Here is a 13,948-nt window from a genome sequence, read left to right as displayed (position 1 = left end):
AGATTCTTTGACCGTCTTAGTTACCTTGAGCCGCTTTCGTCTTTACCGTTCTCGTCGTTCTCGGCCAACTTCTGAAAAATAAAACACGTTTGAGATTTTTGCGAACGGTGCCCAATCCTACATATACCCTCTCACTAATGGATGAGCTTCATAACGTGCTGGATCCTAGTTTGCATTATCTTACACATACACAGCTTAAGACGCCGGTTGGGTTGACCATCCCTCTCATAATAACCGCGGGTTGCTCTATGAAGAATTATCCGTACCCAAGACACTTATATTCCGCATCATTCTATTGAGAATTTACAGTTTGGTGTTTTCTAAACTCGGTTTCGGGGTAACTATGTATAAGGCGTTATGACTTTATTGTGTTTTTGTTTAATGCCACCACTACGCCTTATGTTACCTCGGCCAATTTCTACCCATGTCCAGATTAGTATATTTCGACATTAAACTTTGGTTAGTCGTGGCGTCATGAGGGCTGGACCGGAATTGTGTGGCTGTCACCTCAAAATCCAGGGTGGAAGACATACCTGTTCCGAGGGACGGAGATCACACTACGTCTTGACATCACACAGTCGGTTGCTATAACCCAAGATAAAAAAAGAATTGGAAATAAGAAATAATTATTCCTCCCCATCATGGTACTTTGCATCCTCCACCGTCACGTCTACAAATGGACCATCGCCAACCCAATGATATGGACGCCTGGATTCTGGGCAGCGGCGTCCAGTCACTTGCAGCTGCCGTGTACTTAATCGAAGAAGCCAAAATACCACCCAACCGTGTGCATATCCTCGAAACCATCGGCAAGGCCAGTGAAAGTACCGCGAACGCCGGCGACCCGGTCAATGGCTATGAATATCGGGGTGGCGCAGTGCCTGTATTCAGTGGTGATTGGATTGAAGATCTTCTTTGTAAAATTCCCTCCCAGGCTCGGTCAGGGAAGACGGCTCTCGATGATATTCTGGAGTTGTATGAAGTGGGACCATCTGACAGGACATCGTATACGCGTTTTCTAGCGGAAAAACCGGGTGGAATCTCTCGCATCAGCACCAAACAAGTCAGCCCAGGTTTCCGGGATCGCATGGATTTGTCCAGACTGTCTGGGAGGACGGAAAAGTCGTTGGAACGATCGCGCATTTCTGATCACTTCCATGGGGGCTTCTTCAAGAGTGAGTACTGGTTGATGATTGCTACTACGTAAGTACTATACCCTTGCCACTCCCATTCTTTGTTTCTCTGCGAACCGACATGACCATATCTCCGTGAATCATAGGTTCGGTTTCCAGCCATGTCACAGCGCAGCCGAATTCCGCCGCTACGTCCGCCGCTTCATGCATAACAGCAACGGTCTGAACGACTTCCATCCCCTATACGAAGGCCGCGTCAACATCCACCAGGCCGTCACAGTACCGATCGCAGCCTTCCTCGAGTCTCGTGGCGTCGACTTTCAATGCCACACAATAGTCACCGACATCATCATGGATCCCCGCGATGAATGCCACCGGATTTCAACCATTGAATGGAGGAAGGCGAATGAACCCAAGAAGGGAGCAATCAACCTCGCCCAGAATGATATCGCCATCGTTTCCCTGGGCAACATCATGTCCGGTGCCACGACAGGAACTAATACAACGCCCCCGGATCTAGAACTCATTGAGATTCATAAGGACCTAGACGAAAACTGGCTGTTATGGCTAGAATTGTGCACGAAAAATCCCAAATTTGGAAACGCGTATAACTTTTGTACACGCATGTTGCAATCCCGCCTCGAGGTATTTACCGTCACCTTGAAATCCCCGGAATTTTTTAACCGGTTTGTTGCGCTCACGGGCGACCAGCCGGGGTCTGTGCCATACGTGACAATAAAAGACAGCGCTTGGCTGTTCAATATAAGTGTGCCACAGCAACCGTTCTTCCCAGATCAACCGCCCGAGGTGCAGGTTTTCTGGGGTTATGCGATGCATCCAGAGAAAACGGGCGATTTCATCAAGAAGCCCATGATCAATTGCTCGGGGGAGGAAATCATGGCCGAGTTACTCCATCATCTAAAATTCCCATTGGAAACAATCACCCGCGATTCAATTACAATTCCATGTATTTTGCCGCGGATGACATCTATGTTGCTGCCACGGGTGACTTCCGATCGACCGCAGACTATACCTGAGGCCATGACAAATATGGGGGTGATAGGGCAGTTTGTGGAGATTCCGAATGAGGTGGTGTGCTCGATGGATTATGGTGTGAAGGGGGCGCAGATGGTGGTGCGTCAGTTGATGGGGTTACAGGAGCCAGTTAAGCCAAGCAAACCAAAGAAAAGCTCAGTGTTTGGTTTGTCTCGATTCTTAATGTTGTGAAATACAATCACGTATATGCTTTATTGCATTGCTGTAATGGTTTAATGATATTAGTGGATGAAATCAATTGGGCTTGTTCGAGAGATAACAGAACTTACGCATTTGTAATCTCCATGCTGACCTTAGATTCTAGCATGCGTTCCAGTCATGGTACTCACTGCAGTTGTTAGGGTACTGTACCAATTCCAGAACGGGATGTGATTAAAGTGCTCAACATCTTCAAATCCGCCTGTGGCATGACACAATATTCTCCAATCCAACTTCCTGGAACAGAAAATAGAACTGGTACAGAATAAAAATGACCGGCATATCTAAACCCAAACGTATATTCGCCGCGGTTATCCACTTCCTCATCTCTCCACAAGGTCGTGTGACCTAATGACTACTTCCTCCCTAAGCTGATGCCCCATCCACGCAGCGGCCAGAGAACTTCCGCACGTACCTTTCATTATGCGCTCTTATTTTTGCTTCTTCGCTACTGGAATATTTGAGAGTCCCGTCATTAGCTCCATAATGCCAAGAGATGGGACCCTAAATCCTCATATTTGTTGAGGCCAAGATCTGCCTGGCTGGAAGCTAAAGACGTGGTGGGGTAAGAGGGGTGTTAGATGATCTTGCGGCGATGATTTTTTGGGCTTTTCGGATCCGTCTTATGGCTCATAATTTCTGTGGCATTTATTTACAGTGATAGTAGACTATGGGTGGGATGAATGTTTAGTCCGAATGAGCCAAACATGACAATGAGCATGTGGAATTGTACGATGCATCGTGACCCGAATTCAGTCGGACGAGTTCGGTGCTTGTTTGGTCAGCATTTCTGCCTGACCTACACCTACAATTAGGTCCAGCTAGCAAAATGGAGTAAAGCAAAAAAGAATAGCAAGAGTTCATCTTCAGTAAAAATATACAGCGTAACCGCTCATTTCTGTCCTGCTTCCGACATGGGAAACTCATGCATGAGCCAAAGCCTGTTCATTCTGAAATATCACGCATCAACCTGTCTCAGGATGTCTGCGTGCCCAGCAAGAATCGTCTTCACCTCACCGCGTGCCTCAGCCGTGGCGTCTGGAGCGAACTTGCCCGCAAATACCTTTGCGACACAGGTGTTGAGCTTGTCATTGGTCTCTTTGTCGAGAGTCTTCATAAGGAGCGTAAAATGTCAGTTAGGGCGTCTATTTCATTATTGATTCTTCTCCACCTGAAGATCAGCACCAAGATTGACGCTCGGTGCCCACCACTGCGAGTGCCCACCACTGCGAACTAGTTTTGAAGTCGGAGTCGGGTTCTGTTTCTGTAGGCCGTCAATGTGCTCGGCCATGTGAGAGAGCTGTTCCTCGTGTATGGGGCCATCTTCTGATGTGATTCTTTTAGCCATGGCGTGCAGTTGCAGAAAATCTTAACAGCTAGCGATGAGGCATGGAAACGGAAACCGTTCGGTGTGGAGGGGTGTCTCTTTTTATTGTTTTAGAGATGATCTAAATATAGCTTGGTTCATTCCCATCATCAAAGGACAAATTTTTATTCGTTCTTTGCATGCGTCTGTTGGGTGATGCTATCCATTTTCAACGATGCAGTCTTGGCCGTTCGAAAGCTCGATAAAATCATACACCGAGCGGCCAGGCGGCTGAGGACCCATCATCGGCTATGTTTAATTCGTATTTATGAGGCTTTTGATAAATATCCAGATGGTATATATTACAAATCACTGCCTTTCTTATTACAGATTGCTGCATCGTGTTCACCTTCATGGTCTTATGACGATGATGCTTGTAGACAGCATATCATAGAAATCATCATTATATACAGCGAATCAATTGCCCATTAACTAGGCTGAGGAAGCTTTTGTAAAATGAAATAGAAATATAATCCTTATATTGGCAATATGTTGATAAACTATCGTCCCCCACTGCAGCAAATCCATGTAGCAAGATGCAATCTAAGCCAGTAGATTGCTTTGAGTTTGTTGGCCTTTGTCACTGGCGAGATTAAACCTCGGTAACGTACACCTCCTCTATCTGCACCGATGAACCAGACTCTTTAGTCTTCTCATACATCCACCATCCCGACACCGGTTGAATCGAATCCAACCCAGTTTCCGAGGCACCCTCGAGTAACTGACCACTGGAACTGGCCTGGATACCTATCATACCAGCAAGCATCATTGTATCATATTCCATACCGTTGTCGTTGAGCTTCACGGGGACCGAAGCGTATCCAGCGGGGATATCCTCTGTTTCGACTCGATGGAAAGCGACACCATCCAGCTCGCAGCCAGTGGCCCATTCACCCGGCCGGCCATGATTTAAAGGTTTACCATCTTCATCCCAGAAGCAGAATGCCGTCACCCAGCCTGATAGATAGGTAGGGCCACTTCCACCGCTATAGTAATGAGCACATCTACCCCAGAAGTCTCGGAGGTCGGGCGATGCGGGATCGTCAAAGCAGGCGACGAATCTCTTCAGAACGGGAGTGAGAAGTTCTGCAAATTGAGCGGGTTCTTTTCCCAGTTGTGGGATTTTATCCAATTTTTTGAGCAACAATTCCCAGTCATCACGCTCGCCGAGTAAAGTCACACTGGGGATGCCACACAACAGACACACCGTGTAGCTGAAGTATTTCTGCATGGTACCCATCATCTGGATGGCAGCCACAACCTTGTCGTTAGCAGTAGTAGTACTGAACTCCGGCATAATCCACTTTTGGAGCTCCGGATCGAGAACGTTTTTCTGAATTTCATTTGTCATTTTGACCGCCAAAGCACCCAAATCCACGGTACGGATCGTACCGGCTTCAACGACAGTAAGCTCCTTTTGCCCTTCATGGGCGACAAAAAAAGAGCGCAACTCCTCTGCATGCGCATTGACGTAGAAGTTGATTTGGTTTAGGATGGCAACCCAGACATCATCTGGGCGGATTGTGAGGTGATGGTGGTGGCTGTATGCGTGATAGAGAGCATAAACAAAGCCATGCTTGGACGAACTGATGTGATTACCATCCAAGGGCTGGGAGAAGGCGCTCTGGATGATTTGTTTTGATGCGCAGTGGTTGTTGGGACATGAGGCTTTGAAGAGGTCTTCGGTGGTGGACTGTTTCGTCTGCGTCCACTTTTTTGCTTGGTGGTCTGCGGTTTGTAGTGAGACAGGCATTTTGAAGTTGAGCTTATCAGATGGTGAAGGTAATGTTTGAATGTTTGAATGTTTGTAGAAGTGAGAAAATACTTTCAGCAGACTCGATATAAATAGGGCGGAAAATGATCAGCCAGCCACAATTTCATGGTCGCCTTGTACATTTGCCACTTTGTGGAGCAGCCATGCTGTGAGTCAGCTTATTCGAACTGATCGTCATATAATTTACGAGCTATGATACCAAAATTACAATTGTAAACCCAGATATGGTGCCCAATAGGTGCCCGATAAGTGCATATTTCGGACATCGTGCGGAGAATGTATAGGATTCCCAGGATGCATGGCTATCTAGGTAGAACAATTTTTTCGATCTGATGATCTGAATGTATACTAAAATTTTACGGCAAAATGGCTATCTAGGCCCACTTTTCCTAATTTCAGTAGAAGCCAGCAGCCCTCAAAGATTTCCACGAACTCCCCACATCATGAGGTCCGGAGGCAATATAGTCACCGGGTAAATCGACGAGAACATACTGTGTACCAGAGAAGTAGTATGCCTCGCGTTTTTGCTTTCCTGGTTTAAACACGACCGCATCAATCTTCTTAAACTTGGCTTTTTCCAGGGCTTTGAAGCGCGAGGAAATGTCGCCCGATTCGAAGGTTCTGTTCTGGTAAACATCGATTAGGGCGTATTTGCCTTTACGGAAGAAACAGACGGCGTTTTCATAGCCGCTTCCTATGAATGCAAAAGATACTGTAGCATCGACAGTGTCAAAACCAGCGTCTTTAAGGCCACTCCATTTTGCGTGGAAATGGAATACGGCGCTACCAGTGGCGAGCTGGCCACTTATGAGGTTGACTCTCGCGCATCGAGTCTCACAGAAGAAGTATGCTTCATTGGGATCCTCTGGAGTGGTAAAGGCGGCATTGACTGGGGCAAAGCCAATCTGGTAAAGACCAGGCCACATAGGAAAGATGTCCGTCACATATGTGTAGATGGTGTCTGTGTATGGATTGACGCGAGTGTACTGTTTGTTGTTGAAAAAGTAAATGTCGTCGTGTGAGGGCACCGGGACAGCTGCTTTGACGGAGCTTGAAAACCCTATAATCCCTTTTACTCGACCTAGGGGATCGACGCCGACTGGGATAGTCGAGTACAGAACCTTTCCATTCTTCTGGAAGTCCTTGATGACCTGCTGGCCACCGTGTTCCCAGCCAATCCAGTCAGCGAATTCGCTGGCTCTTTGCTTATTCTTTGCATGCTTGCCAACCAAAACATGGGCTGGGTTTAGAAGAGGGTCGTTTTCGTCATCTTTCCCTTCGGCCTAGGTTTGGTTAGTGTATGTTGTCGTCAAAGGGTAACTTGGGAATTATTTTACAAAGATTGTGAGCTTATCTCTGGTCTCTTTTTCAACCGCCCAAAACGTTCCCTTATCTGTGATAGTATATTCGCCCTTGTTGGCCGCCTCCCGGATAGCTTGGAAGGGGAAACCAGGGAACATATGATACCACGAGGTTGGGGGATCGGCCCATGGTACCTGGCCAATAGTGGCCCATAACAAGGACTCTACAATGTTTCCAGCGGACTTGTCATACCTGCGTGGTAAGCGTTAGTAGAATCTTTTTTTTTTCTTTCCTTTCAGAAAAGCAAACCAAGAGAAATCATACCGCGATAAAAATTTGATGGGCCTCGGAGAATCCTTACTCTCTTCCATTGCACTAAACAACCTGGTAAACAGAGAGTAGACAGTGGACTGGTCATTCTCAAGCCCTGCAGGATTGTCCTTCGGCCCTGATTATATGTCAATTAACAAAGTCCCGATTTAAGGCCTAATGAGCAACATACCGACAAGCATCCAATGATCCCGCCACGCATATTCGACTCGATCAATGACACCGTCGTCCAACGCAGTTTGTTCAGCTACAGCATGGTACGTGATACCAACGTCCACGATTTGTTTGCGCAGATTCTCAATCGAAAAGGTTGTGTCGGACTTGTACCATTCGACAAGGAAAGGCTCGACTCCTTTTTCAACACAACTGTTGGCAATATAAGTCAGTCTTCAAAGGATCCACATTATATCTAAGGCAACTTACTATTTGACAAACTCCTTGGCCAACGCTTCCAATAGACCAGACTGACCAGATCCGCCAGTGGCTATACGGAGACCAACCGGCTCGGAACGGATGCTGTAAACAGCAGAGGGTGCGACAGGTTCAGTCATTTCCCTCGTATTCACGATGCTTAATGGAAATCTCGGCAGAATTTGAATTTCCCCGGGGGTTGGAGAGTCTTTTTGGCCATTTTATAGGATAACTTCATATTGGCTCAAAGGTCGTCAACAATGGCTGGCTGGGCTTACGTGACAATCTGTCTGTTAAGCTGCACAATAATACATGCTCGCTGAGAGCTGAGAGTATGATGCGGGGTCCCACGTCAATCACTCGATGTAGCCCAATAATGTTATGAATATCGGTGCGGAGAGACCACTTCAGAGCTGAGATGATGTACGAAGAATCACAAACTTCAAACACTACCCCAGTACTACGTAGTACTCTGAAAATTAACAATTGTCTAGTTAGACTGTTTTCTCTTCCATCTTATTTGATTGCTTTCCCAACTATGCTAGCATTTAGTACTATTTCCCGTGAATATAATTCGAATAATTTCTGGCGCCCTTGGGAGTTGAAGTACATAAGTAACAAGGTGAAATTTCGTAAGTAATTGTACCAGATCCAATAAATAGTAACTATGTTGTATTTCAATGTTGTATTTCACTGTCTCTAGAGCATGTCATATAGTATCGAGTGGTAAATGCCGGTATAACTTACCCAATACAAAATTTTACATTTCACACTTCCAACCATGATGAACATAAAGTATCGTGCCAACAGCCCATACCGGACGGAAGCTATAATGTTGAGTAAAAAAAGATAGAAACATAGAAAATAATGAATGGTCACACATACGACTTGATTTTCAGTGATCCCAGCGAGCCGCAACAGATCCAATTTTATTAGAGCTGACCTGCCAAGAGTGGGTGAAATAATCCAACACGCTGCCAGTTCTTATGGTGTCATAATCCCATACACAAAATTAATCACAATCGTCTCACTTACATGAGGTGATCGAGGTTCGGGAACACCTCCATAGCATCAAAGAAAAGAAATTTTGACTGCGATACAGATACTGCGTGTTGAAATGCTGGAGGATATACGGGTATTTGCCCAGTCAATAAGCCACACTGGCCCCTGGCCCAGGAGAAGACTTCGAGGGGTGAAGGCAAACTTTAAGATGAATGCTGGTATGCTTTGCAAATCTCAAGTTTTCAAACTTTTTGATGAAACCAACGATCGTTTGGTATTTGTAACAAAAGGATCGATATTGGCATTGGAAAGTTGTCCCGTATAGTTCGCCACCTCCAAGTCCAGGGCGAGAGGACGGCGGACTACGTGCACAGGAATCCCACCTATCTTCCTTATAGAAGGCCAGCTGGCACTTGCAAATATCTAGGATTCAATGTATTACATAATGATGTACTCGCCCTCCAACAACCTATCCATCGTTGGCGGGCTATACCGGAATGCAAATATCACCGCAACGTAGTACTCTCTGGTTCTTCATTTTTAAATCACGTTTGTACGTGGCAACCATATATTGTTCAAGTCTTCATACTATCAGAGGAAGAAGTTGTGGTGGTGTTTGGAGACATGGCCCTGAAATAGATGGGAGACACTTTCTTGTATGTGTTTTAACATAGCGGTGACCTTTGCGTTCCGGTGTAGCCCGCAAAGGATAAGTTGCTGACGCATCTGAGACCTACCTGGCGGATTCGTGGGACGTATGTCGCAGTACCCAGAACATACAATGCTGGCCTAGATTGAACTGCACCGTCATTTAGGTCGAGCATCAGCCTAATGGACCATCTCAGCTATTGGAACCGCGCCCATGGGTAAGTACCAGCCTTGTCAAAGAGGATCGCTACATATCACTGTTTAGAAATTGATTGAGTCGGTTTATCACTCTAGAGATCATCCGGCAAAAGATAGTATTTATACCTTCTTCTGCCCCCCCCCAAATTTTCACTGGCTTCCGTCATCCTCAAGACATACATCAGCGATCCAACATTTTGGATAGCACTCATGACTCAGGCAACCTGACAGACATGAACATAAATGGACTGCGTATCCAAGATTACATTCCGAGAGATCCGACATTTTGGTGGATGCCGTGCGGGTGCGAGTGCGGAAGGTAGGAATGATCCATACGTTAAATGCCACGACATGCTAACTCTAATGCCACAAGTAATAAGATCGATTAAGTACAGACCCCCAAAGCCCAGCACATTGGGCTTTGTACAAATTTTTATGCACAGCAGGAGACAACACATGATGCATTCGCAAGTTATCTATTTCGGGTTTGTGGCCCACACTGATCATCACACTATCTCTGTCAACTAGACGAGGTGGCAATAATCTCACCTGTCATCTCGCTTACCGGGTATCCACTAAACTAGCATTAGTTAGCTGGTTGGTTGATTAGCTACATAAACTATGGGGCATGAGGAACCCGGGAGTATTCCGCTAGATGAGATCGGTGTTGTCCGACCGCCGTTTAATCAAAAGTCCAGAGTATAAGTAGTCCTATGCTCTGATGGGTGACTATTCTGACAGCCCGTCTTAGCATTCTAGCTAAAATTCGAACCATGGTTGTGACAGGTACGTACTACGTACATAGCTGCTGATTTAAGACTCTGAGATGCCGGGCTTATGTAAAAAGCGAAGCCAATTATGAGTGAAAAAAGTTCCTCTAAGCTTTACCGAGTGGAGACTAAGGGACCTGTGGCAATCGCCAACTATGGGTCGTGCTTTATCAACTCCCCCGAAGATTGCCCATCCGCCATTTCATTGGCGCTCCCCGCATAGAGTCTCCAACCCTAATCCAATCCGATCCTCGTGCAAATTTCCCTTGTAGTTTTTCTGGTTCTTCTTACCTTTTTAACCTACCGACAACCGTTACATACCTTTCTGTTCGTTTTCTTTTACTTGCTTTTCTTACCAATTTTCCGCCGTTACTGTTCAAATCTATCCCTTCTCTTTTTGGCGGCCGTAGCAAGTCCCCTCAATTCTTCGTATTATTGGGTTCTCTTCGCTGGGATATCCATTCATACTTTTTTTTTTCTTTCTTTTTACTATCTTTTACACCCCCTTTATCTATTCTTTAGCTTGTTTCCAGCATGTCAAGTTCCACAAACGACCCCAAGCTCCAGGACCAGAAAGGTTTCAACGAGAGCTGCCCTACGACCGACGACGACCACATCCACCATAGTTTCGATAATAATCATGAACCTTATCTGAAACCCAAGACTCCCGATGACCATGATGCCTCGTCACTACGTTCTCGGTCCAGCGCCAGGGAAACGAACACGCGCCTGGCAGATGACCTTGCTGTGATGGAGGCGGAGCGCGTCGTGTCGCAGTCCACCCATGATGGCCAGAGCAAAAAAAGTCGCGACCACCACTCTATTCGTTCCCGCCGATCTGCGGTGGACGAGTTCGACGAGGCAACAAATCCATTGCACGAGCGCGCCGCGCTCTACCAACCACCAGAGAAACCTACCACCAAGGTTGCTCGTTTTGTCAAAACGCTCCACGAATCAAGCTTTGTTGTCCGCTATCTCACCTATATTTTGCCATTGGTCGTGATACTGTTGATCCCGTTGTTGGTGGGTGCGCTGGCTTTTCCGGAGGCCAACGTCGGTGGTGTTTCGCTGCTCTGGTTTTCCGTTTGGTTGGAAATCCTCTGGCTAACTGCTTGGGCGGGAAGAGTATGTGTGATCATTCTATTCCGAATCACACTTGAAAAGTATAAAGCATGTGAGCTGATATCCTATCCGTCATTGCTAGGTTGCCGCGAAGTGCATTCCGTTCCCCGTGGGCATATTTGCCAGTATCTTCACCAACAACGCGAAAAAATGGCGAGACGTAGCCAAGCAGTTGGAGCTCCCCGGGACCTTCTTTTTCTGGTTTCTAGCTGTCGAGATTTCCTTCCTCCCCACGATGAAGAATCACCATGTGGACGGCAACAAGGAGACGCGCGGCTGGGAAAACACGGTCAACAAGATTATCATTTCCATCTTTGTGTGGACGATTCTGAATCTCATAGAAAAGTTCCTTGTCCAACTGATCGCTATGAGCTACCATTCGCGCACTTATTCTGACCGGATTGACATCAACAAGTTTCAAATTGGTGCCCTGGCCAAAATGTATGCCTTCTCTCGAACAATGCTCGTCGATGAGAAGGAAGACTCTGGAGACCAACAGGGCCAAGGCCCCAATGGCTCGCATTTTATGAAGCCTTTGCAATATGCTGGTAAAGCACAGAAGGTGGCCAAAGGTGCTCTGAATAAAGTTGGTGATGTAGCAGGCGCCGTTGCTGCGGACTTCACTGGCCGCAAAGCCACTAACCGTAATGATCCTCACCAAGTTGTCCTCACCTTGTTACGAACGGTCCCAGGCTCTCAGGGTCTGGCTCGTCGGCTCTATCGGACCTATAAGCGGGATGGATTTGACTCTATCGTCGCTAACGACCTGAAGACGACTTTTGAGAATGATGAAGAAGCCGAGACTGTCTTTGCAATGCTTGACAAGGATTTCAATGGGGATCTTTCCATGGATGAGTTGGAAGCAGTCTTGGTGGAGATTGGTCGTGAACGAAAGGCAATTACTTCCTCTCTGAAAGATCTTGACTCTGTGGTGTCGAGGCTTGGTAATGTCCTGGATGTCTTTGTCTTCATTATCACCCTGATGGTTTTCCTGTCATTGATCTCCACCTCTGCAGCTGGTGTGCTTACTTCTGCTGGCTCTACCATTCTTGCTCTATCCTGGCTTTTCTCTACTACAGCAGTTGAGTTCCTTCAGTCAGTTATCTTTGTGTTTGTCAAGCATCCCTTTGATGTCGGCGACCGTATAACAGTCTATGGTAATACTGGGGCTGCTGGTCTTGGGGATGATTATTTTGTGAAACAGATTTCCCTGCTGTACACAGAGTTCAAGAAGATGGAGGGTCATATTGTGCAAGCCCCTAATTCTTACTTGAGCACACTTTTCATCCTTAACCACCGCCGCTCTGGTGCCCTCGCGGAAGCAGTTCCCATTGTGATCAAGTTTGGCACAACAATTGATCAGATTGAAACTTTCCGCCTGCGCTTGCAAGAGTTTGCAGCCAGCGAACGCCGCGATTTCCAGTCCCACGTCATCACTGAAATGCGGGAAGTGACGAATAACTTCTCGGTGACTCTCAATGTCGTCTTCTTTTACAAATCCAGCTGGCAAAATGAAGGCCTTCGCCTGCAACGGCGCAACAAGTTCATTTGCATGCTCATGGTGGTTCTGCAAGAGGTCGGTATCCAGGGACCACACATGAACTGGCCCGGTGCCCGTCTCGACATCCCCTTCCATCTTGCGGGTCTCTCGTCACTCCTGTCTGGCTCAGCAGCCGGCCACTCTCCTCCTTCGGATCCCCCCACCGAAAATGACATCCCCAAGAAGAACACCGAGGACAGCGGCGACGGAGCAACACACCATCCCTCCATCCTCCGTAAGGGTATGGATACCGCTGCCGCGCAGGCCCGGGGCGATAGCAAACCGGCCCGTAAGCACGTGGACTTTTCACTCGGCATGCAAAATCTTTCTTCTGCGGACGTGATGGGAGACGTGTTTGATGAGCGGACGGACCGCACCGAACATCTTCTCCGCCGGGCGGCGGCTGTGAAAGAAGAGCAAGAGGAAAGGGAACTGAGTGAGCGGCAGAGCCAGAGCCAGAGCCGCAGTTCGTCCGTTCAACTTCCTTCTCATTCCGACGCGGGCCAAGGTCGACGTTCGATCGAGTCTCAACATAGCCGCTTGTCCTCTGCTAGCCACCGTCGATTCTTCCGCCATAGGAACAACGCGCGTTCTCCGAATGATCCTGATGTGGAACAAGGAGGATATGACCATAACACGCAGCTTACCACTGCGCCCACGGCCCCGGACCATCGGGATCATCTTTAACACTAATATTTGTCTCTTAAATATCCTTCTTTGTATACAGAATAGATGTATTGTAGTTTTTAATTAATTGCTGTTCCTTATTCGAGAGAAAAAAGAGAAGAAGAAGAAGAAGAAGAAGGAAAGAAAAGCTCGCAGCGTTTAGAACGTTCAGCCCCCACTCAGCGGCATCCTTCTCACACCACCCCAACCCCTTCTACAACTATGATAAACCAAGAACACTGGGCACCACAGGTGTGCAGCGTTTATAAAAAGCGCAAGAGAGCCTGCTATAAGAAACTTCCTGGTTGTGGCTACTGCATCCAGTAAGTAACATTTTACCACTTCACACATGGAAGACTCCGAGCTAGCTGACGGAGGTTGAAACAAGGCAGGATTTAACATGCGACTACAATTATTCTTCTGTAGTCACTC

At 47.0% G+C, this 13,948-nt stretch overlaps 5 protein-coding genes across 5 annotated transcripts; 2 read left to right on the top strand and 3 right to left on the bottom strand.

Moving 5' to 3' along the window:
• Window positions 1-676: 676 nt before the first annotated feature.
• Window positions 677-2,360, top strand: ACHE_20162A (oleate hydratase; the record flags this gene model as incomplete). Its single annotated transcript, XM_043284435.1, has 2 exons — window positions 677-1,203; window positions 1,304-2,360. 2 exons carry the CDS (start codon window positions 677-679, stop codon window positions 2,358-2,360), a joined length of 1,584 nt encoding a protein of 527 aa, XP_043133226.1.
• A 985-nt stretch (window positions 2,361-3,345) lies between these two features.
• On the bottom strand, window positions 3,346-3,504 carry ACHE_20161S (uncharacterized protein; the record flags this gene model as incomplete). The annotated part of the gene is made up of 1 exon (XM_043284434.1): window positions 3,346-3,504. One exon carries the CDS (start codon window positions 3,502-3,504, stop codon window positions 3,346-3,348), a length of 159 nt encoding a protein of 52 aa, XP_043133225.1.
• Window positions 3,505-4,345: 841 nt separating this feature from the next.
• On the bottom strand, window positions 4,346-5,506 carry ACHE_20160S (DUF4419 domain-containing protein; the record flags this gene model as incomplete). Its single annotated transcript, XM_043284433.1, has 1 exon — window positions 4,346-5,506. The coding sequence occupies one exon, from the start codon at window positions 5,504-5,506 to the stop codon at window positions 4,346-4,348; it is 1,161 nt and encodes a 386-aa protein (XP_043133224.1).
• Window positions 5,507-5,922: 416 nt separating this feature from the next.
• Window positions 5,923-7,710, bottom strand: ACHE_20159S (uncharacterized protein; the record flags this gene model as incomplete). The annotated part of the gene is made up of 5 exons (XM_043284432.1): window positions 5,923-6,810; window positions 6,865-7,081; window positions 7,154-7,277; window positions 7,332-7,525; window positions 7,583-7,710. The coding sequence occupies 5 exons, from the start codon at window positions 7,708-7,710 to the stop codon at window positions 5,923-5,925; spliced, it is 1,551 nt and encodes a 516-aa protein (XP_043133223.1).
• A 3,012-nt stretch (window positions 7,711-10,722) lies between these two features.
• On the top strand, window positions 10,723-13,537 carry ACHE_20158A (uncharacterized protein; the record flags this gene model as incomplete). Its single annotated transcript, XM_043284430.1, has 2 exons — window positions 10,723-11,313; window positions 11,393-13,537. 2 exons carry the CDS (start codon window positions 10,723-10,725, stop codon window positions 13,535-13,537), a joined length of 2,736 nt encoding a protein of 911 aa, XP_043133222.1.
• Window positions 13,538-13,948: the final 411 nt, after the last annotated feature.

This window comes from Aspergillus chevalieri, chromosome 2 (assembly GCF_016861735.1).
Source record: "Aspergillus chevalieri M1 DNA, chromosome 2, nearly complete sequence".
Classification (NCBI taxonomy): domain Eukaryota; kingdom Fungi; phylum Ascomycota; class Eurotiomycetes; order Eurotiales; family Aspergillaceae; genus Aspergillus; species Aspergillus chevalieri.
Note: the sequence above shows the minus strand (reverse complement) of the source record. Positions and strands in the feature narration are given on the sequence as shown.